This window comes from Rhineura floridana, chromosome 16 (genome assembly GCF_030035675.1).
Source record: "Rhineura floridana isolate rRhiFlo1 chromosome 16, rRhiFlo1.hap2, whole genome shotgun sequence".
NCBI classification, from domain to species: Eukaryota; Metazoa; Chordata; class Lepidosauria; order Squamata; family Rhineuridae; genus Rhineura; species Rhineura floridana.
The window spans coordinates 39,014,416-39,038,548 of record NC_084495.1 but is presented as its reverse complement, the minus strand read 5'-3'; the positions used below and the strand labels follow the sequence as shown (position 1 = coordinate 39,038,548).

Below are 24,133 nucleotides of genomic sequence, written 5' to 3'. Positions count from 1 at the left end.
AAATTTCGCAAAGCCTTGCTAGCACTCTAATTTTAATATTTGAGAGATGGTTTTAATCTGAGTTAATGAACTAGCGCTAGCAGTTGTGTATATGGTGTTTTGTACTGCTTCTCTGAGATGTAATGTGTTTATTTTTATTCTGCTCTGATATGCTGTTCTTCGACCATAATAAACCATTCATTCATTCATTCATTCATTCACCTTGACTAATGGTCTTCCAGGCCAGTTGAAGCCAGTTACTATTGTGAATGTGCCTTCAAGCAAACCCGGTACACCCATTGTTCCATTGTTCTTGATTGGCCAGGCTAATATGATCCTTAACGATGCCAGGTTGGGTTTGGCCTAGCGTAGGGTGCTTGAAAGTTTATGACCACCTACAGCTGTATTTGTTGCTATAGGTTTCTTATTCCTTATACTTTCTCAGAAATCCCATTTCCTTACTATAAAAATACATGGCTATAGAGGGTTAGGATTAAGGTACTGTACTGTGCCTGGAGACCATACATTTAAGACAAGGCACTGGGTAATTCTGAATCAGCCCCTGCCTCTCAGCCTCAGAGGAATAGAAAAGGCAAACCATCTCAAAATACCTTTTCACCATGAATACCCACTTACCAAGTTGCACTCTATTTATTAAAAGTGAGAAAATACACCTTTTTAAACCTCACTTTAAACCTCACTTTTTCTCTCATTTCTGACTCTGATACTTGTTACAAAGTTTTTCCCCTAGTTGGCGTTATCACTCTACACAAGAATCAAATATAAGTGATTTCTACCTATTTCCCAGGATCCAGCAATAAAATATATCAGTCACAGCTTACACAGGTTATATGCCCCTTGGGTTTCAACAATACACTAATTAATAAATGTCAGTCACTCACAGGCCAAGTTCTGGTAAGACAACAAGAGTTCAAAAGTTTACTTTGCCTGCTTCCATAGGCCCTTACTCACAGGTCTGATTCTGAGGCCTATGGATTTTTAGGGTTCTCTGTGAGACTGGATCTTAGGGTCTCAACAGGCCTGCAGGCCTATGCTTAATTCCTTGTGATTTTAAAACATATACCTTCTTAATATCTATGATTATATGTGTGGATATATAAAATTCCCATTAGTACCTCACGTCACCAAAGCACCAGTGTCTGTTCTGAGCAGAGAACACTTCTCAGTTCTAGGAGAACCGTCTTCTTGATTATGAACTGTCACTGGTTTTCCAAACATAGTCTCTTACTTTACCTCCCTCTCAGCTTCCTGTCAGGACTGTCAGGGCTCCACTTGGGAACTTTTCATTCTGCGTGCAACTGCCTCTGTGGTGGTGAGCTACTGAACATCACATTGCATTATCTGCCCAGGCACCTTAGTATCTTCCTCTGGCCTTGGACTGACCCTGCCCACCATGCAGGTTGGTCATTGTAAACCAATGCATAAATACAAAACATTCATGAAATCACTGTTTTGTGAATTTGGTGGATCATTCAATTAATGCTTCTCCAGTGAGAATGATGATAGAGAGGAATCTCACATAAGCAGAGCTCAAAATGACTTCCTTTTGCAGTAGGCTTTATGTAAGTATGTGTTGTTTAAAGGCACCTGGAGAAATGCATCTCTAATGGAAACCTGAGGACATTACTGGGGCCCATCATGTGTTTACTGAACGGGCCATTGTTCCGTGTGCAAGGCTGAGCCCAAGAGTGGGTTCAGGGAAGCAGCTGGCATTGGGATTTCAAACAAGGCTAAGGCAGGAATTACATGTGGAAGCTTTTGCCATGCAGATAATCCCTGACGGTCACTTGCCTCTTGCTTTTTCCAGACACGGTAACTGAAGTCAAGACGAACATTTATGTGACGAGTTTTGGGCCCGTCTCAGACACGGACATGGTAGGTGCTGCTCTCGGGGGGGGGGGGGAGTCCCAAAGGCAGTTACCTTCCAAGATTCCAGAAGATCTGTGTGTTCATGGGTTGTTTGGAGCAACACTGAGGGCAGGCAGCGATCCCCAAAAGTCCAACAGATGAAGGCACTTCTTGGGAAGCAAGAGTGCCCCATGCTGCCTCCTTTGTCAAGCTTGGCATGGGTGGGGTAGGCCACCCTGGGGCTCACCTTGGGCAACTGGCAGTGCCAGCTGAGGTCGCTTTATGGGGCCGAATGGCAGAGTAAGCATTAGCTCTGGCTAAGTCAGTGGGGGCTAGATTGGCCTCTTGGCCTCCGCTCCAAATGGCCACCCTCACCTCAGCTCCCTTCTGGAGGGAGGACAAGCTGGCATGGGAGCTGAACTCCTTCCTTGCTCTCAGAGAGGAGGGCGAAGCTGCCTTTCATTTCCCGTCCTTTCCGTGCCACGCCCCTCAGAGAGGAAAAAGGCAGAAAGAGGCTCCAAGTCACCCTCAGGGAGAAGAAACATGAGGGGAAGGGCAGCTGGGATGTTGTGGGGCAGCAGCTGACGAAGGGCCTGAGGGCTGGACGGAGCCACGTGCGGCACCATTGACTGAAAGATAGCAGCACAGGGGGCTTGTCTGCCATGCCAAAGGATGTGCCACAAAGCCCAATCTGCAGAGAGGCCTCCCTGGGGTTCCCCAGTCGACAGAGGACGAGCCATGCAGGAGAGCAGCTTTTCCGTGCGACATGCTCAACAGACACCCTGCCCATTTTCCTTTGGGACTCTGAATTTGACCATACTAGTCTGGAGCTCTTCAAGCAGGTTGAACCCATGAGGGGCCATTGGTAGTGACCGTTCCTTCCTTGTCAGCTGAATTTGGCTTCAATTGGAAGATTAAAACAGGGCCACTGCCTGCCTGTGTTGGTCAGACTGTGCCTGATGGCATCACTCTGCCCAGCTACACCTCCTCCCCCCCCCGCTTTCCACCACAGATGTCTCTGTTGCTTTTGGCAAGGGAAGCAGGATCCCCCTGCTCTTGTGGTGGTCTGTGCAGGACTAGGGAGATGGGTAGCTGAATCCCAAGAGTATCTAAAATAGGGGAAGGAGAGAAAGGAGTGTGTGCTTTCAGAATGAAAATAAAACACTAAAGCAGAATATTACAAGTGATCCTAAACCAGGCAGAGCAAAACTTACTCCCTGTGGTCACTTCTGGCCTTGGTGGCTTCTGGGGTCAGTTGCACGATGGGGGGGGGGACAACAGAATCCAGGGAGCCTTACCAGCATCAATGGTCTTCTGCGTCTCCAGGAGACTTTGAGTGACAGGTCACTAAGTGCAGCCAATCGCAGGATGGCCATGGGGGATGTAAAAGTTGGGTGGTGGGCTGCCCTTCACAAGGCTCCCACCCCACCCATGAGTAATGAGGAGGACAATTCTAGCCAGCTGCAAGGCTGAGGAAGCATCACTGACCAGCATGATGCCTGCCTGCCCCTCCCTTAGACAGATATAGACCGCAAAGTTGTTCAGTCATGGGAGATGGGCTTCAAAAGATCAGGCACAAATCAGAATGACTGGCTGGGGGGAGGGTGGAACTGACTAATAGTTTATAATGTTCCATTTTGATGAGTTCTTCATCAGTGGGTCCTTTTTGGGGTTGGAAGCCCCCCCTCCCCAGGTGAGGAGTTAATGCATTGCCCTCAGAGCGGTTCCTTTGCCTTTGGCCTTCCTCTCATTCCCCACCCAGGCCAGGCTTCTTTTTCTCTCTTTCACACCAAAGCAAAGAGCCCTCATATATTCAGCCATCCAACCCGCAGGGAGTCGCTCATAATTACTGCTAAGGTGGAGTATAATTGATTAAGGGACCTTGTGTAATGAACTTTTAAGAAGGAGAAATGGGAGGGGTGAAAAATGGGAGGTTTTCTCTGCTCTGTGATTTTACAAAATATGCTCAGCATGAGGTGGGCAGATAAAGGACGAAACAGGCACAGGCACACACTTGCTTTAGTTCCCCAGCTGTCATCCATGCATGGCAAATTTGGTGAGGGGAGATGGTGGGGGGGGCTTCTGTGGGAGGGAAGGAGGAGGGAGCACTGGAGCAAAGTGGTGGTGCTGCATTCCTTGCGTGGAGAGAGCAGGGAGGGGTCACTCCACAGCTGCTCAGGTGAAGCTGTTTGCTGGGTGAGCCTCAGTGAACTGGTGCCTGCAGGCCTGAGCTATGGGAAGAAGGCTTCAGAAGTGGGTCCAGCAGCTTACGACCCACAGCAGGGAGCAGTTGCTGCCTTGCTGCTTGTTGGGGTGCTTCCATCCTTCCAAAGGGGAAGGAACAGGGGGGGGGAGAAATGCCATGCATGCATTTCATTATAAATCAACACCCAAAAGTCACATTCCCACCATAAGTGAAAGTAGGCTCTGATTTCCTTACATCCCCTCCAGCAAAGCAGAGAGGCAGTTGAGAACATACGAGAAATTTGAACTGGTGTGCGATACCAACGATGTACCAGTTTTAATGAATGTTCTCTTACATAACTAGAGACTGTTTTAAATGGGCTTTTCTCCCACAACTTATTCCATTCTCTAGGTTGTATTTCAGACCCCAAATCTAATTCCCACTGATTCTTCAAAAAGAGGGTAGAATTTAGAGATGTATCAAGTAATATTGAGTATATTTTAGAGACTAAGCCTTTGTCACCCTTGAGCATATTATTTTATTTTATTTTATTGAAGAATAAGGGGTTTATTTACAGTTTACAGCACAGTTTAAATTTAAAAAATGCAACTCAATCCATGGAAGTTGATTTAATTAATAGTTAGGTCCTCCCATGACCATTTCCATAGCAAATGACAGCAAGTTAGGAAGAGACATGCTTATTCATATGCTTTCAAAACTTCAAGAGTGCACAGACACCCATTGCTGTTTTTGATGCCCATCTGTGTGAGTCTAGAATCTAAAGCTATTGTTATTGCTCTAGAATGGCTTTATGATGAGCATACATCCTTCTTTTGGATATACCCTGGTAACAACCTAGTCTGTTCATGTGAAGGAGCATCAGTTTAGCACAAGACATTGTATATTCTAGCAATTGTCTCTTCTGCCCATTAATTGCTTGAAGATATTGTCCTACAGACATTGTATGCACAGGTCTATTAGCAACCAATAGGCATCTTTCTGGAAAACCCAGGATAAATGCATGTGCTCTAGATTCCATTCCTGAACACTCAGAACACTTACTTTAAGAGCAGCCTCCCTCCTATGTAGACCACACAAATTGCAGTAGCCTGTCTCTAGAGCAGCCTAGAGTTTAAAAATTCAAACCCAAATGTATTACTCATTGTGGAACCCCAGTGACTCCTGGATCCATATTACAGATCTAGACTGCTTTGTTCTAGGGCCAGCCTAATTTCTTGTTGCCATAGAACCAAAGTTGACCTGCAACTGTTTGGCTGTGCTCTAGACTTCATTCTCTGTACATGTTCTTGCCTTTGGCAATCTTCAGCACTCATGTTCCAGAGTGCCCTTATTGGTTTAGAAACTAGAAGGCTGTGCATGTTACAAGGAACCTCACACAGCTAGGTTCATTTTTTAAAATCACACTCTACAACACTGCGGGGGTGATTTGGGCACCTGCCTCAAATATGGAGACAGACTTGTTCCCTACTCATAGTCCTCTAATGAGCTCAGCATTCCAACGCCCCTCTCTGAAGATGACAGCTTGCAGGCTGCCCCTTTTAGTCTAGGAGTTCCTCTGTCCTGCACATGTCATGCATTCTGGAGAGGCTGTGAAGCTCAGTCATCCTCTGATCCACCAACATAGTGACAGACGGCATCATACTCTAGTGTCAAGAGTTTCTCATCATCCTGCTGCAGCTGCACCAGTGCACAGCTCTGCGCTTTATCTCGACAAAGAATATGGCCCACGCGGCCAGCATACTCCCCCAGCACCACCATGACCCAGTCAGAATCACTCCGAGGGATAACTGTCTCTAGCATGGACTCAGGAATCCCATCCAGAATCTGACCCTCTTCTGTTCGACAGACACATGTGTCTGGCTTGAGGACATCTTCGATTACCATCTTGGTATTGTAGTATTTGCCCCCCTTGAAGAGCTTATCTACAAAGCGGACTCGCAAGTCTCACCACAACCAGTGAGATGTTCTGGAAGAGGAATTGCTGCTGCCGCCGCCACCACCCTTCTTCTGCTTCCCAGCACGGTCGTCTCTCTCGGCACCTGGTGGATGTTTCCTCTTTTTCTCTCTCTCCTCCTTTTTGTCTTCTGAGGCTCTGTGATCCGAGTCATGCTTGGTCCCATTTCTCTGTTCTGTTTCCTTCTCTTTGTGGGCCTTGCTGAGGTGGCTTAGGTCTTTGGCCAGCTTATCGTATTCCTTCTGGGTCACAGGCTGGACTCCATGCTGACTCACGGTCACCGTTTTGCCACCGATGGCCAATTTCACCATGACGCGAACGTTATCCCCATCTATGCCTTCAATCTTCCCGTACAGCTCCTTGTGAGGCCCCACCTCGATAAAAACCACACCCCCTGTGACCAATCCCAAAGGCTCATCCTTGCTCTTTGAAGGCTCCTCGCCAGGCTTTGGGGGTCGTCGGGGTCCCGAGGGCTGCAAATCCTGGGCTACCGAGTGGTCTGCTCCAAGCCCCAGGCCTTTGGGTCGAAGACGATTCTCCAGAGGCTTCACATCTTGCTTGAAGGTGTGCCCGATGCCTTCACCTGCCTTCCAGCCCATGCCCTTCAGCATAGCAAGGCCATGGGCTTCTATTGGTACCTCCTCATAATCCGCCTCAGTCGACGATTCTGGACGGAGGCTGACATCCACTTTCTCTCCGTCCTCATAGCCATCAGGGACACGGTTCTGCATGAAGAGGGGAATGGAAAAAGTGGGGTCTATCTTTGTGCCACTCTCGCATTGCTCCTGGGACTTCCTGGATTCTTCAATGAGCTCTCTGACTGCTTGTGCCTCCACACAGTTGTTCCCCTCCTGCTCCTGGAGGGATGCAGGGACTACTGGCTTCTTCCATTTGTTCTTCTGTATCAGGGGAATTACAAGCTCTTTCGGCTGTGCGGCCGGCCGAACACTTTGCAATTCCCGCCCCTCGATGGCGGAGAGGAAATCAGGCTCCTGTTTTACTTCGCCGCTACCATCCTGCCCTGTCACGAAAAGAAACCGCCTCCGCCCAGTTGTTCGGGTGAAACCGAACGACACCGGAGCAGCCGGGGCTCCTACTGGCTTCTCGGCATCCTCCGCCATCTTCCTTTCACTTCCTTGTCCCACCCTCTCTTCCGTCAGTGTCTTTTGTTGGGTATCATGGGAGACAAAGTTCTCAAGCCCCTCCTCTTCTCATTGAGCTTTAGAAAGCAAGCGTGCAAAATGACTACAACTCCCGTCGCTCAACGCGGTACAGCGTCACGGTTCCCAGCAAATCGGGTCAGAAATATTTCAACTCCTGTAGAGCATTGCGCTGATTCTCACAGGGCAACAGCGCGGTGATCTGTGAAACGACTGGTGTCGAAACCACGCATCCCTTGAGCATATTGTGAACCTGGAAATTATTGCAGGATCAGACATGTTGAATCATTTCCTCGCCGGATGGACATTACACTGAATTTGGTCTCAGACATGTATCTTGGAACTTTCCATTTCTTTGGTTATTTGTTGTTATATTTTGTTCATGTTCGTTTGAATTACATTTGAATGTAATGCATAAGAAACCTTGTTGTGACATGAAAAACTGATACCTGCAGAGAAAACAAATAAAGTGTTTACAAAAAAAGAGAGAGAGAGGTAGAGCCGGTAATCCCTGCATGTGATGTGTTGCAGAGCTTGGAAAAGTTACTTTTTTGAACTACAACTCCCATCAGCCACACCCAGCATGGCCACTGGATTGGCCTGATGGGAGTTGTAGTTCAAAAAAGTAACTTTTCCAAGCTCTGGCACTGTGTTGCGGCTGGGAGGGGGCCAGGAGCAGCAGCAGAGGAGGGAGCAACAGCTGTCAGCGGCTGGCCAGCAATGGCTGAGCCTATGGCATCATCTGCACTCTCAGCTGCACCACTGTTGCCATGGTAACTGCTGCTGGGGGTTTATTTATTTGTTAAATTTCTATACCGCCCGACTAGCATAACTCTCTGGGCGGTGTACAACAGAGAAATAATACAACAGAAAAATATAAATATGCACAGTATATAAGTAGCCAAACAATAATAATAAACAACAAACTAATAAAAACATCTCAATAAATATACAATTAAGCAATCCCCACACACTTCACAACAGTGTCTAACAAAAATATGCTGCAGTCCAAATAACAGCAAAAATGAATCTCCAAAATTAAATCTTGACCCCAAAAACAACTAAAAACAACTAACCCCAGTAGTCTATAGACATCCCGAGCAGCAGGTTCACGCGCACGTACACACACACGGTCTCTGGCCCCTTCAGCAGTTGCTTCTTTTGTAGCTGGAGAGAGACAGGGCTCCACCCTTCCAAGCCAGGTGGAAATTAGCCAGAAATGCAGGGAGCAGGTCTTGCAGAAACTCACACAGGTAGATGGGTTCTGTTTGCATGCACTTGTTGCTGCGTCATTGGTACCAATGATGAATCATTGGGGGGGGCTTGAAAAGAGCTCTGCAGACCTCCCTATCTAGCCTCCTTGTTGATGGAGCTGACAGTTCCCAAGGGCCGTGGACACTGTGGCCAACCGTGGGGGGGGGCAGAGGAGAAGTGCTGGGATTCTCAGATGATTCCGCAGGACACGGAATAATGGGCTCAAGTTGAAGGAAGCCAGATTTCGACTGGACATCAGGAAAAACTTCCTAACTTTTAGAGCCATACCACAATGGAACCAATGACCTAGAGAGGTAGTGGGCTCTCCAACACTGGAGGCATTCAAGAGGCAGCTGGACAGCCATCTGTCGGGAATGCTTTGATTTGGATTCCTGCATTGAGCAGGGGGTTGGACTTGATGGCCTAATAGCCCCTTCCAACTCTACTATTCTATGATTCTCCCCTTTGCTTGACTGAGCCGCCTCATTGTCCTTCCCTGAAAGAAGGTGGAAGAAATAGTGAAATGGCAAAGGCCCATGCAGCTATCTCCCCAGGGGCTTGATGGAGGAGGGAAGTGGTGGGGCAGCCTTCCACACTACTCACAATCTCTCCATAGCTTGAAAATAGTTTTCATAGCCATACATAAGATGGCCAGATTTTCTGTACACCTTGGTCTCAGGTGCACCCTTCCCTCTCTCCCTCAAAAGGCCCTTGCCCCTTTAGCAGCCATGAAGGCAGCAGCCTTTCTTCTCTCTGGTCAGAAGTCTCCAGGGCAAGGGGGTGGAGCTGGATGAAAGGCCACTGAGAGGGTCCCAGTCAGTCCCTTTCAGAGAACACCTCAGTCTGTGGGCAATGTGGCTAATTCTGCTATGGATAAGAATACAAATGGAGAACTGATTTGCCCTTTGCTTTGAGGGCTTCCTGAGGACATTCAAGACTGCAGAGCCCAGGCTCAAGTATTTTGACTTTGTGAAGTCCACTGGGACAAGTATGTTTGAAAATCAGTTTCTACATTTGTAGTAGGCAATCTGTAGTGGAAATGTTTAAAATGCAACCTGTCTCTTCTCTGACAGGAGTACACCATTGATGTGTTTTTCCGGCAGTCCTGGCGAGATGAGAGGCTAAAGTTTGATGGTCCTATGAAGATCCTCCCTCTCAACAACTTGTTGGCCAGCAAAATCTGGACACCAGACACCTTCTTCCACAACGGCAAGAAGTCTGTAGCTCACAACATGACCACGCCCAACAAATTGCTCCGACTGGTAGACAATGGCACTCTCCTCTACACCATGAGGTAGGCAGGGGCTTCTTTTCCCTTGTTCTGACCCCAGCGTCACCTTATGGAGTGGACCGTGTCACTGAGCCCTGATCTGAAGTCTCTGCAAGGCCTCTCCAGCAGCTTCACTCCCTTCAGCCATTCTGGGCACCTGGGACCGAGGCTTGCTTCCTGGTCTTCTTCACAGGCTTCCAGCTTTCCTGGGTGTGGCACAAAAAGCACAGGATGGGCTCTGCTGGGCTCTAACTGAGAAAATTAATGCAGCTGCCATGCAACATCTATGGAGCTGTAGCACAGTGGCAGGACTTGGTGCTTTTAGGGTATGTGGCCATTAGTTCAGTCCTGACAGCTTAGAGGAACTCTGGGCAGAGAGCAGGGAAAGAAGTCTCTGCCACACACAGTGCATGGGCCACTGTTGCCTGACTTATTTATTTATTTATTATTTTATTTATATCCCGCCTTTCCTCCCTGCAGGAGCCCAGGGTGGCAGTTTCTTAGTGGCAGACTTAGTAGGCAGTTTCTCATTTTACTTTTAATCCCTCGCAGACTCAGTCATCTGCTCTCCTGGCCTTGTACTAGACTTGTCACTCCAACTCACAAGAAGTAAAACTTAAGTAGACTGTTCTTGGCACTTGTGCATTTTGATGACTGCCAGTCCTGCAGTGCAGCGACCCTTTGGGAAAGAAACAGGCATGTGCTGGGATAAACATGTGTTTATGCAGCCTTAAGAGTATACATTACATGATGCGTCACAATCCCCAGTGGAAATGTGTGCGTGTCAACATTTGGAACTTCAGTTAGGGTGATCATTTGAGAAAGCAGTGGGCTATGGGAGCCCAGCTAGCTCTCAGGAAATGTCAGTTTGGCCAACAGGATTTCTAGTAAAGCCAGTGCTTGCGGTGGGAGAACGGGGTTGGCCATGGAAATTTTCCTGTGGGTTTCACACCTGACAATTCCATCGGCAGTGGCCATTATGTCTTGCAGACTGACCATTCATGCAGAGTGTCCGATGCACCTGGAGGACTTCCCAATGGATGTGCACGCCTGTCCACTGAAGTTTGGGAGCTGTAAGTACTTTGTTGCCAGCACAAACTGTCCTCGCTTTCTTGGCTTCTTGAAGGCAGATGTGGGTTCTTGACAGCCTGTGCATCAGAAGAACAAGCGCCTCTGAGAATGTAAGCTTACCTAACATTATGCGTCTATATACCCTGTTTCCAAAGCAGCCTCCACCTGCTTTGTGAAGTTGTTGTTTTAAGGCAATTCCTGTTTTTCCTCCCAGATTCACATTGTTTGAGGTTAACCCCTCCAGCCTGTACAAAATGGGGTGACAATGGCTGAGAAGAGCAATCGCTAGAAAAATTCTCCCCTCCATTAACTGTGTTAACTGTTTTTAATATTGTACTTTTAAATTGTTGAAACCTGCCCTGGGACCTCCTGGTGAAGGGCAAGTAAGAAATCTGATGACAATGTAAAACAATTGGTTCAAATGTAGTTACATCTCACTTTCTACTGTGAAATAAAAAGACACAAGCACACACACCTGCCTAAATGAAAGCGTCAAGTGGCTGAGAACGTTGTGCTTTGTTTCCTTTTAGCTATAATAATAAATAGCAACAGCAACAACATTGACTGTAGTTGCCCACCCTCTGGATGTATAAACTGGACCCCAACAATATCTGATCAACCTGTGAGGGAAGAGCTATGTTTGCACATGATTTGGAAATGGGAAAATGCTGCTTTGCCACACTGGATCCTGGAGCTCCTGAAGTTGTTGGCCCTAGGGACCCCCGCCCCAACCAGTGGAAGTGCCCCTTAGCAAACTGAGGCATAGCCCTTCCTAGCTGCCCCTAGACACAATGCCCACCTTTCTGGAACCAGGGGGCAATTGCCAGCTAAGCTGTGTGGTTTGTTGAGTCATAGAATAGTAGAGCTGGAAGGAGCATAGTTAAAGGAATCCAGTGTAAAGCATCTCTGACAGGTGGCTGTCCAGCTGCCTCCAGTGCTGGAGAGCCTCCCACCTCCCTAGGTAAGGGAGTCAGACAAAGGGCCTCATTTCCATAGGATCACTCTTATTTCTCTCATTGACAGGATGCCCCTGCTGCCTTTCCCTGGGCCCCCACTTGGGCACAGACATTGCCACTTGAGTGGCCTTTGTGTGCCTGCCAGGAGCAGGAGGTCCAGATGGACTGAGTGCTCCTGAGCACCACAGTTGTACCTCCCCAGGCAGTGCCGTTCTAACCGCTGCTGCTGCTTCAGAGAGCCCTGTGGGAGAACTGCAGTTGGTTTCTGGGAGCAGCCTCCAAGTGTGGGCTGGTAATTTGGGCCACACAAGCTCCTAACTTGAACACCCACTGAAGCTTCAGAATGTCTGCAGCCCAGAAACATCCCCATGGTCCAGGAGGGAAGAGTGCAATGTTGATGTCAGAGGGGCAAATGGAAGCCAAGGTGGTGATGAGGAGATGCCGCAGGGGCCACCACCAGACTTTTGCAGGCTGCCAGGTGTGGAGGAGCCCAGGTGACAGCACAGGAGCCACCTTTTTCCCTCCCTCCCTCACCTTGGGGAAGGCGAGGGCTTGTCTCAGTCAGGCGGCTTCATGCCAGGCACAGCTTCCTAATGGCACCCCCTTCCCTGTAGCTGAGGCTGCTCCTGCGGCCCTTAGAAGCTGCTCCGGGTGCCTTTCCTGGCCCTTTCCCTTTGGGCAGAAGCGGCTGGGCGCAGGGAGGCCTCCAGCTGTGCATCCTTTCTGCTTCCTCCCCAGATGCCTACACCAAGGCAGAGGTGATCTACACATGGACCCATGGGAAAGTGGAGGTGGCCGAAGAAGGCTCGCGGCTGAATCAATATGACCTTCTTGGCCACAATGTTGGGAGAGACTCCATTGAGTCGAGTACAGGTAATGGAGTGGCTGAGTGGTCTTCTTGGCAACCTCCCGGCAACAGGCAGTAGCCACCAAGTGGGATCAGATGTGATAGAAACATGGGAAGCAGCCCTGCACAGAGTTAGACCCTTGGTCCCTTTCGCTCAGTATTGCATACACTGACAGGCAGCGGCTGTCCAGGATTTGAGACCTAGTGTGGTGAAATGGTTAGAGTGTTGGACTAGGACCTAAGGGACCAGGGTTCAAATCTCCACTTGGCCCTGAAGCTGACTGGTGACCTTGGGTCAGGTACCGCCTCTCAGCCTAACCTGCCTCACAGAATTGTCGTGAAGATAAAATGGAGAGGGGAGCACCATGTGTGCCACCTTGAGCTCCTTGGTTGGATTTAAATGCAATAATAATCAATAATAAACTAAATAAGAAATTTCAGGCAGATCTAAGCAACAGCCTAGGCTGTAATGGAGGGGAGGCAATGGGGGGTGGGGGGAGAAGTCCTTCTAACCCCACCGAGCTTGTGCTCTGTGCCCTTTCTTTTGAACAGTATATTCAGTAAATCATACATACAAGGAAGTCTCTCATTTCAATATAGTGGAAAGACCCTCCTGGTTGCCTAGGAATCAGAGACGTCTCTCTGGCTCCTGCTTCTCCCAGCAGATGGGAAGAGCAAGCAAAACTCCTGCAAATGAGGAATGTCTCAGAACACCAGCCTGGTGCCTCCAGATTATTGCAGGACTACAACTCCCATCACCCCTGACCCCTGCCCATGCTGGCTGGTGTGGATGGGAGTGGGAGTCCAACAACATTGCCAGGCAGGGTAAGAGTGGGGTGTACCGATTCAGATGGCTGAAGGGGGAAGGTTTGCCTCATGCCAGAACAAGTGAATCGATCCGAGGAGGGCGTGTGTCTGCCATTTTCCATTCAAGGAGCCAATAAGGAACCCCCACTTGCTCCATTGAGGTGGTACTCAGGCTGTGAGGCCAGAGGTTGTCAGAACATCTGCAAGAGGGTTACAAAACCAGCGTATGATTATCACCTTTCAGAGCAAAGGCATCCCAGTCCAATGAGGTGCTGGCCCATTGCATGGTGTAGATCAGTGATTAGTGGGAATTCTTAAGCATGCCAAGGTATTGTGTCTCCTGCCAAGATGGGCTCCCTGGTCCATAGGGCACGGGTGCTGCTGTAATGTTGTTTCTCTTCACCTCACCCCACTCTGTACCTCTCCAGGGACCTACATTGTGATGACCACTTACTTCCACCTCAAGCGCAAGATAGGGTACTTTGTGATCCAGACCTACTTGCCGTGCATCATGACAGTCATCCTGTCTCAAGTCTCCTTCTGGCTCAACAGGGAGAGTGTTCCAGCACGAACAGTGTTTGGTGAGCTTCTGATGGGAAAGGGTCTGAGGGAGGCCAGGAGGAAGCGGAGAGACTTCAGCGGGGTGGGGGAGGATGGCGGAGAAGAAGCAGGATGAGTTATCCTGGGGACGGCCAGCCAGCCTGCCTGCCTGCCATCCACACTGTCTTGAACTCCAGACTGATGGCGCATACCCTGAGGTGTTCCCCAGGAAAGGGAAACTACATTTTAAATCGGGGTGGCTAACCTGCGACCCACTGGATATTGCTGCACTCCCAGCAGCTGGCGCATCCAGTGCCCAGGGGTGATGCGACTCATAGCCCACCAACATCCAGAGCCCCCCACAGGCTCCCCACCCTTGTTAACCTAATCCGACACTGTTGCTGCGACTAGCCACAACCCAGGCACTTCTGACAGAACAACTACAATTGAATTCAAAGGGAGGGCAGAGAAGAGGTGTCCCTTTTCCAGATACGTTCTGCGTGAAAAACCCTGGAAGGGTTTGGAGGGAAAATTCAGGGAGAGATTTCCTGAAGTTTGAACGTGGAACCTGGGAAATCCCTCTTGCTTCATTGGCCCTGTTTTAAAATTACAGCTATACCAAAACCAGGCACTTTTGCTCCATATTCACACAAAGAGATACATTAATCTTAGGATCAACAAGAGCTTTGTCTCTTCCCCATTTTTTTTTTGCCATGCTGGTTTCTTCTGTTACAGATTTTTTGGGTGACATTAGACTTTTTTCTGGAGGGCAAAGGCGCTCTATTTGGGCCACTTCTTGGCCTGGCAAAGAGGGGGACATGGTTACCACACAGTCTGTGTTGGTGGCTCAACAGCTGTGCATCCATACGGAGACAATGAACGGGTTCTCTTTCAAATAGTCACCCTTCTGGCCTGGTTGTCCCCATCACCTTTTGCCAGTCATGGCGTGAAGATTAGTACCATGCCTCTCTCTGACTTGCTGTGGAAGATTTTTGCTGAACTTTCAGAGTTTATGTCTTAATCAGGGCATGTTTTTGTAAGCTCATTTGCTTATTTATTTGTATTTCTATTTCTGTCCTCCTGTTCCAGTCCCTCCAACCCGCAATCAAGCCACCCCTACCATAGAGTTGCTGCTCGTAGCAGTTGCAATTGCTCTTTACCCGCCATGTGCTAGACTGCTGTGGGACTCACTATCCAGTATATGGAATGCAGAAACACCTTGAGGAGGTCTCACAGCAGGCCCACATTGTGGCAGCATCTCTGGCACATAAATCTGGGTTTTCCCTTTCTCTCAGAGATATAAGAGTAATCCAAAAGTGGTGGTGGCTGAGAGGTGTCCTGTGGCTGGAAAGGAGGGGGGACTTTCTTACAGCCTAGATCCCCCAGGATTCATCAAGCAGAAAGGAAAGAACATTGCCTTTGGGGGGGGGCTGTTGCATTGCCTTTCTAATACCTGGAGGGCATCGCATTGTCTCCCTAGTAGGGACTTCCTTCTAGGTATAACGGCCATCCTAAGTGCATGTAACCAGCATGCGATGACTCTCCCTCAGTAGTTCCTGTGAGCAGCCAAAGTTCACTATAGTTTGAAGCCTTGAAGATTTCAGGTCCAAAATCAATATTTTTGCTCCTAAAGGGTCTTTTTGTTCTTGGTTTTGATGCAAATGTTTCAGGTTATAGCTCCACAGTTTGGCTTTTCTATTGAAGAGCAACCCCTAAAATTACATCAGTTAAGGAGGCCCGTCTGCCTGATATTGGGGGGGTGGATTTCAGTGCCAGGATCTGAGAGCACCACTTGCTTTGAGGCTTTTGGGTGAGACTCCACAATGGGCAAGCCTCTCCGCGTGCACAATTTGTAAATGAAAAATGGTCCTCATTGTGGCAATAGAGGCAGGCTTGGGTTAGGCTGCCATTCAATGGAAATTCCTCCCCTTGAAGTTTGGTGGTGGCCACACCCCTTTTCAGGAAATGTGCCCTCCATCCTTCCGCACCCCACCCTGTCCTAACACATGGGGTGGACGGGAGGGGCCTTCCCCAGGCAAATGGTGGGGTATGAATAGGGGCAACTCTCAGGGGGCCTCCACTCTGAGGGGCTCTGTGTGCAGTAGTGGCAGCCACAGCCAGCACCCCCACTGCCTGGACTGCCCACCCTGCAAGGTTCTCCCCACTGCTGCTAAAGCTGGGGCAAAAGAAACAAATGCAAGGGGGAAAAGAAGGGAAGATTCTGCTTGGGGTGGTCTTGATGCTCCAGATGCTGCTGGACTCCATCTCCCATCAGCCCCAGCCAGCAGGGCCAGTGGTCAGGGAGGATGGGATTCCAGAAGACAGAACACTGCCTTCTTCTAGAAAGTTGGCCTCTTGGCCCAGCTAGCTCCTGTGGAGGAAGTGGCCACCTTGTCACATCATGGCCAGGGCACTGCCCAATAAGTGCTGGGAGTTGGACTGTCCCTCCCCTCCCCTCGGAGGCTCATAGCACACCCAAAGCCAACTGAACGGTCATGCCCTGGACTGGACGCCACCCCTAGTGGCCTCCCCAGGCAGAATCTTTACCTGAGCTCTTCAAGTTACCTCCCAAGGCAGAAAGACCCCTGCTTGCCTTGTGCCTTTGGCATGGGAGGGTTAATGACTGCCCTCCTCTTCTCCCTGGGAGGCGCTTCTGTCCCTGGGACCAGAGGGCTTGGCCTTCATGGGCAAAGCCAAATGTGTGATACCATGAAAGGCCCAGGACACAGAAGGAAAGGACTCCTGGTGATCAGAGCACAAGTCAGTGTAGAATCTCCCTTCATCCATTCCCACCAAACCGTGGCCCCCCTTCCACTAGACTTCGGTGCCTGCCACTGGGTGCCTTGCTTTAGGCCAAGTGTGCTGACAACATAGCTGGGCACAGCTCCATTGAGGCTGGTGCTGATGGGACTGCGCCCAGCTACGGCACTGGTCCTTTGGCCTTTTTCCAGCGCGTCTTGTGTGTCAAAACGGCTGAAGGAGGCTAGATGGGCCTCTCCGGCCTCCAAGAGGGAGAATCCTACTGTGGCCCTTTTCAGCACTGCATTCTCTGGCTTTGTTTCCACAGGGGTCACCACAGTCCTTACCATGACCACTCTGAGCATCAGCGCAAGAAACTCCTTGCCCAAAGTGGCATATGCGACGGCCATGGACTGGTTCATGGCTGTCTGTTATGCCTTTGTGTTTTCTGCATTGATTGAGTTTGCTGCGGTCAACTACTTCACAAAGCGCAGCTGGTCTTGGGACGGCAAGAAGGTGCTGGAGGCGCAGGAGCTGAAGGTGAGAGGGGCGGGGGGTCATGGGAAGGAAAGGCACCACACAAGAGAGAGAGACTGGGCCTCAGCACACACACGTGATGGCAAGATCTGTCCGTGTCTCTTTTTCCTAATCTTAAATTAGTTCTCCACTTTGCTGCAGCAATTTGCAATTTTTTTTTTTCAATAATTTTTATTCAGATTTTCATAAAACATACAAGACGAAATCATAAAACATTCAAAGACAAAAAACAAAATCAAAAATAGTTAAACAAAAAGAAAAAAAGAAAAAAAAAACAAAAATAAAAAATAAAGAGTAAAATATTGACTTCCCATTTGTCAAAGATCAAATCAGTTATAAGTCTATAATATATAACAATCCTGTCTCTTAAGTCATATTATAAAATCACTTTCCTCCAGTAGTTATCTTACTTAATCATCAAATCTCATAAACATTACTTTATTCTTTCCACAAAAAGTCAAAGAGAGGTTTCAATTCTTTAAGAAATATATCTATCAATTTTTTTTTCCAGATAAGCATATCGATTAATCCATCTCATTACTAATTATGATAATCTTATTGTCATAACCATAGTCAAAATAAACATTTCAATTAATCCATCACATCAGAATCTGTTAGGTTCAGTAATTTCAGTAGCCATTGTTCTATTATCCCTATTAGTTCCATTTTCCATCTTCCATCTTCAGTAGTCTTGTTAAGTCCAGTAATTTCAGTATCCAATCTTCCATTATCAGTATTCCATAATAATCTTGCTGTCAAAGCCATAGTCATATAGTAAGAGTCTGATGGGAATTACCTCTATCCCAAATATTTTCTTGCCATCCATTCTGAATAGGTTGCTGAAATACTGCTGTAAAATCATATCTCTGTTCTTTTTTTCAAAATACACTGGGTCATCTCTTGAAAGTTTTTCCATTGTCACATGGCTGCAGTTAATTCCATAGATTTTCTCTATATTGGGCTCCATCACATCATTCCAGTCCAGAAGATTATCCATGCCATTGATAACTTTATCTCTAGAATCTTCATTAATTTCTTCAGAGATAACATTGAGTTCCAAACAATAGATTTTATTTCTAAAGTCCATAGACTCCAAATCTTGTTCCTGTTCCACGTTTGTTCCAATCTCCGGGATCTCCTCTCTCACAGGGACCCCTGTTCCAGTCTCCAGGGTCTCCTCTCTCACAGGGACCCCTGTTCCAGTCTCCAGGGTCTCCTCTCTCACAAGGACCCCTATGTCTTTAATCTCCTGTGTCTCCAAACAATAGATTTTGTTTCTAAAGTCCATAGACTCCAAATCTTTTTCCTGTTCCACGTTTGTTCCAATCTCCGGGGTCTCCTCTCTCACAGGGACCCCTTCCAGGGTCACCTCTCTCACAGGGACCCCTATATCTTTAATCTCCTGCTTCATTTTACTCAATTCAATTTTCAGCTCCTTACAACCCTGTCGCAGGTTTTGTTTCGTTATCTCAATCTCATCCATTATTTTCTGAAACATAGTTATTTCCAGATTCTCAGCCACTTTCTTAATTGCCATTTTAAAAGAAAAATATAGGAAAACCACTTCTTATTTCAGCAACAATTGGGTTAATACTCCAAACTTGGTGACATCACAGTATAAACAGAGCAGACAGCCTTATCTCTCCATGCTTAAGTAAACAAAATGCAGTTCCCAGGATCGAAACAATTAATGGCGGTCGTCAGGAAACAGATTCGTCAAAATAAAATAGACCAAAAAGAGAGTAGTCTCAGACAATATAATATTCTTCAAAATAAAAATCTGGAATAGAAATCCCTCTTCTGTGTATATCTTTAGAATGCAAATCCAGGACAGCTTTTTGCAACAAAAACAGAGATAAGCTATTAATTAGTGAGTAGCAGAGAGAAGTTATGGCTCCCCAGTGAGATGTCAAAAACCGATCAATCTGGCAAATCTCTTTTAAACAGCAACAATTTAAGTCAAGTAAAAGAAAAATATAGAAAGAAGGGTGCTTGCCTGTTAGTGCGTTCTCTCTTAGAAGATAAGATGAACGTTCGCTTTATCAGATAGAGCTTGTTGTTGAAAATCCGTCCCACCTTCGTCGGCTGGACCTCGTCCCATAAATTAATGAGATCTGGTCGTCCCAACAAAAATAGGCTTTGAGGTTAATCTCTTCGTTTCTCCCTACCCGGGAGAAGTTTAATCAGTCAAAAAAAAAAAAAAACTGACTGATATATCTGAATAAGCTTCTTTTGAGGCAGGAGCCCGTCTCAAAAGCAGGCACAGGCTAAGTCACCCTTCCCGGAAGTCAGCAATTTGCAATTTTTAAAAAAAACCTCATGAACATTCTCCAGCATTTTAGTGCAGATTTCTCCTAATAAACACACTTTTGCAGGCAGTTCTGACTTGCGTACTCACTTTTGCAGGCAATTTCTTGTCATGCAACACATCTCTGTATGTTCCTTTCCCTCCTATATTCATTTCTATGCACACGTTCCCCTAACATACATTTTTGTCAACATTGTTTGGTTGGCAAACTGCATTGCAAAATTTGAGTAAGTGTGAATTTCGAAGGATGCCTGTATTGTGAGTCTCTTATTGTTTCAGAAAGTGCAAGTTTGATATATTTGGCTTGAAATGCAAACTGAATGAAACGTCTTGCCCATCTCCCCACACACACACTCACTCTGTCAGGAAGGGGCCTTGAAACCTTACTCCAAACAGAACCACGTGCATTGGCAGTGTAGACCTTGATGATCTGCAGCCAAAACGGATCCCAAGAGCCACTTGCTGCCGCCTGGCACCCTCCACCCTTTTACTTGTCCTGTGTGGCTTTTATACATCCCAAAATGAGTTTGGAGAATTCTGTAACCCAGAAGCAATTTTTGACATGTGAAAGGCCAGTTGGCTTCCCCCGTCACTGGAGATGATAATAAGTCCTACAATGTGTAAATGTTACCAGGAATTTGTCATTATGACTTGCTATGTAATGGGGCTGAGAAATCACAGAGATACCATCCATTATCTAGAACTGGCAACAATAATAAAAAAATGAACCCCACCTGTAGATTCACCTTGATGAGCAGCAAGGACACACGTGGCATTTGAGATCTTGCTTGCCATAAATTTCCTGCTGTGGATGCTGCATTTGGTAAGGACTAATCACACTCACCACACAGCCATAGTCTAGTCTAATCCAGATTTGCTCCTTGATGGGTACTTTTTGTACATGATTCATCTAGTAGATCTGACAGAGCATTGCCAATTGCTTTTTGAGATTCTTTTATTTCTGCAGTAGCAGATGTGTCTGTTTGCTCCTTCTCTGCCAGTTTCCAAATGTTTTTGCTTATCTTCTCAGAAAAAAGAGCCAGTCACATTGGCAAAGAAGACCAACAACACCTACAACATTGTGGGCACAACATATGCCCTCAACATCACCAAGGAGCCAGGCCTGCCCACCATTGCCAAGAGTGCGGTCGCAACCACGGCCACACCTTCTCCTCCCCCTCCCCCTCCTCCTCCCGCGGCTGCTGTCCTTGTCCCCCCAAAGGTGCCCCGGTTGGAAGAGAAGCCTCCTGAGAACAAGAAGACCTACAACAGTGTCAGCAAGGTAGACAAAATGTCCCGCATTGTCTTCCCGGTCTTGTTCACCATTTTCAACATGGTCTACTGGGCGACGTACGTCAACCGGGAGTCTGCCATCAAGGGTATGATCCCCAAGGAATGAAATGGGCCACCAAGCCCTCTTCCATCTGACCCAGACAGAGGAGTTTCTGAGAGGGCTGCTTTGTCCCCGGCTGGTTCTTTATTCATTTTTATCTTATTATTAATTTTATCAGCTGACTTTCTTCTTCTCCTCATGCAAACCAAACTATTTTTTTTTAAAAAAAAGAATAACCCCAACAACATTTAATTTGTTAACTTGTTTTTTTCTATTTTTGTTGTGAAGGGGTGTGTGTGTGTGTTGGGGGGGATGTATCACAGAAAAGTGTGCCTCCATCGCGGTGAGTCTGGCATCCATCTCCCCAGAGTCCCTTGCCTTCTGCCCCTCCCCCTGCCCCAGCAGAAGCTGCTGGATTTGTGCCCTGCTCATTCCATGCTGAGTTCTGCCGAGAGACGTGAGGCTGTTTCCTCCCCTCGGATGGACTGCCCTGGTGACTCCAGCTGTCGCCTGTCCAAGGAAGCAACCCTTGCTGTGTTTGTATGTTGTGGCTTCTCTTCTGCTGTTGCCTTTCTGCAGTAGCTGCTTCCTCAAGGACAGGGGGTGGGGACCTGCTGTGGCCCTCCAGATGTTGCTGAACTACAACTCCCATCAGCCCCAGCAAGCATAGCCAATGGCCAGGGATGATGGGAGTAGTAATTCACCATCTGGAGGACCACAGGCTCCCCACAACTGCTCAAGGAGAAATATGTTCCCTATTTGGAGAGCTCCATCTTGATGAGGGCGGGGTCACCATTAGCAGAGGGGAAGGATGTTGGTTGGTGTAAATATGGCCTACAGGGAGAGTCAGGAGAGCCGTGGAGTTTAGACAGGTGCTGTTCTCAGTAAAGGGCGAGTTCAAATAGCGTTCAAGTCTCGGGTTTAGCCTGAGCAGCGGGTGCTGACAGTACCAGGCACACACTTGTCCCATGGTGTGCAGTGTTGTCATTGCATCCCCTGGTTTCCTTGGAGATGCTTGCAAAATTTCTCCTTCCAAATTATGGATTTCATGATTCTGAATTTCCTGTTTCAGAGCCACAAATGTGTTAATTATCTGCCATTATGCTGAACTGTGTTTCCAGATCTTGTAGAGATCACTGTGCATTCACAGTTTACTCTTCTTCCAGTTCTGCATTCCTTCATGGGGTTTTTTTTTCTCTTCCCTGTTTAGTCATGTGCAGGGGGAAATGTGCACACTGCCTCCTCCCCAAACTGTTTGTGTGAAGAAATGAATCATCATTTGTCTACTTGGCTCCTTCATGGATATAATGCTCCGCATGTACTGTTATCCATCTTTTGTAATATCTCATAGAAATTTTTGTGCATGAGAAGTGCTCACTTTTAAAGATCATGTTGGAATATTCTCCCATCCACCCCCCTCATGAAAATGGACATGGCTTGCAGGAGACATGGCCTGCTCCACTTCCAAGAGGGAGGCAAGAAACAGATCAGCCTCCTCATTTTGTCAGGTTATGGGGGGGGGGGGAGGCAAGCAAACTGCTCAGCTGCTTGTCCGCCTAAGGAACTTAACTGTTGGAGGACAAGGAGGAGAAAGAGGAGGAGGAGGAAGGCAGGAAGCACCTCTTCTTCTTCGGTGGCATTAGGCAAGGACATAGGTGGGGGTTAGTTTACTTGTGCATGTGCACACGCAAACACACACTCTGTAGGCCTGCACATGACACTGCGATGGTGCAGCCCTCTGCTCCTTTGGATGTACATCCTGCTACTTGGGAAGAGAGCAGCCACGTGCTTCAAGTCCAAATCCGCAAATCTCTCAGCATGGTTATCTGCTGCTAGGTGAACTTTGTGGCATGTGTGGAAACATGCATTCCCTCCACATCTGGGCCTATGTGTCATTGTCTTGCACACTATTCCAGACCATTTTTGAAAAATTCCACTGTGAGTGATTGCTCGCATGCATGGATTACTTCAAGAGAAAAAAAAAATGAATGAACTGCAGATGGGCCACTTCCCAAATTCCTCCTCCTCCTCCACTTTCTCCACAACCACCTGTCTTTTTCTTTTTCCCTTTCTCTTGAGAGGAGCTGTCCAAGGTGACCAGTCTCTCTTCCTTCTTGGGCCCACCCTGTTTCAGAGTAGGATAATGTATTTCTATCTTTTACACAGAATGTTGGTCTTGAGAGGGTTTTTGTTACTAAGCTTTGAAATAATAAACATAATGCATGCATCTCTTGGGGAAATGGTGCTTTTACCGTTCCATTTAGTGTCACAATTGGTTGCACTTACAATGTTCAGCCTGAGTTTTGTCAAGTCTTACATGGCTTTGGTGCCAATATTCAAGTTTTCTGAATTTTGAACACCTAAATGTTTATCAAAGGCCATTTTAATTATTTTTCTTTTTTGTACAAAACAATGTCAAACCTTTAAATTTCCTATCACTGTGAACTTCTTTAGAATACTGGGTTATGGTTGGTGTTTTTTTTTAAGCCACTAGTTATGAATCTAAATATCAAGATTAGGTTGTCATTTCCCCACCCCCCATTAGCAAGACTCCTCTGTAGACATTTGTTTCACATTCACACATTCTAGGAGTCTTGTGATTAGGATCTTTAGACATTGGCAATAGTGCATCTTGGCAGATTTACCCAGTAACTTAACACTCACACAGGTCTTAAACATAGGGATATTTATTGAGCATACAAACACACAGAATCAAAATATACATATTTAACACCTCAGTGGGGAATAGCTCAGTGACACGTACATATCTATTGACATCAGTGGGGGTAGCTCAGTAACAAGAGGAGCAGCACAAAGAAAGGCTGTGGGCCATATTCCGCATGTTTCCCAGGAGTGGATGCAGCTTGCTGCCTTCTCACTGTGCTTCTCTTTTGTTCCAGGGATCAGTGTTGTGCACTTTCCATTTTCATTCACATTCACATACCCTATTAGAACTGCAGACTTGAACTATGTGTATGTGAAGGGTGTGTGTGCATAAAAAATAATAATCTTGGGCTCACACCTCTTGATGTTCCCAAATAAATCAGATCTAGTAAGCAAAAATGAGTGCCAAGAAGGAGCATCTTGAGCTATATTGTGAGGCAGCTGGTTTAGCTAAGACAAAGTAGCAGAAAGCCTTAAGAAGGTGTCCTTGTGAATAGTATAAATTCATGGTGTGTGTGTGTTGTTTTAAAAAAGAGAATAGGTGATGAAGGCATGGTGTGTGCATGCCCACAGCAATGACTGGGTAGAGTGACACTTTGCCCAGACCATTCATGGGAAGGTTTGGGTCTCAAAATATCT

At 47.2% G+C, this 24,133-nt stretch overlaps 1 protein-coding gene and 1 pseudogene across 4 annotated transcripts in view; one reads left to right on the top strand and one right to left on the bottom strand.

Moving 5' to 3' along the window:
* Positions 1–23,040, top strand: part of GABRA3 (gamma-aminobutyric acid type A receptor subunit alpha3) — a 57,866-nt gene extending 34,826 nt beyond the window's left edge. For all 4 annotated transcript variants that reach the window (XM_061599098.1, XM_061599099.1, XM_061599100.1 and 1 more), the window contains 7 exons: positions 1,808–1,875; positions 9,496–9,716; positions 10,683–10,765; positions 12,458–12,592; positions 13,802–13,954; positions 16,981–17,192; positions 20,528–23,040. In XM_061599098.1, coding sequence (XP_061455082.1) covers positions 1,808–1,875; positions 9,496–9,716; positions 10,683–10,765; positions 12,458–12,592; positions 13,802–13,954; positions 16,981–17,192; positions 20,528–20,896 — 1,241 coding nt within the window. In that variant the 3' untranslated portion in view covers positions 20,897–23,040. The remainder of the gene's footprint in view (positions 1–1,807; positions 1,876–9,495; positions 9,717–10,682; positions 10,766–12,457; positions 12,593–13,801; positions 13,955–16,980; positions 17,193–20,527) is intronic.
* On the bottom strand, positions 3,420–7,200 carry LOC133371537 (G-patch domain and KOW motifs-containing protein-like; annotated as a pseudogene).
* Positions 23,041–24,133: the final 1,093 nt, after the last annotated feature.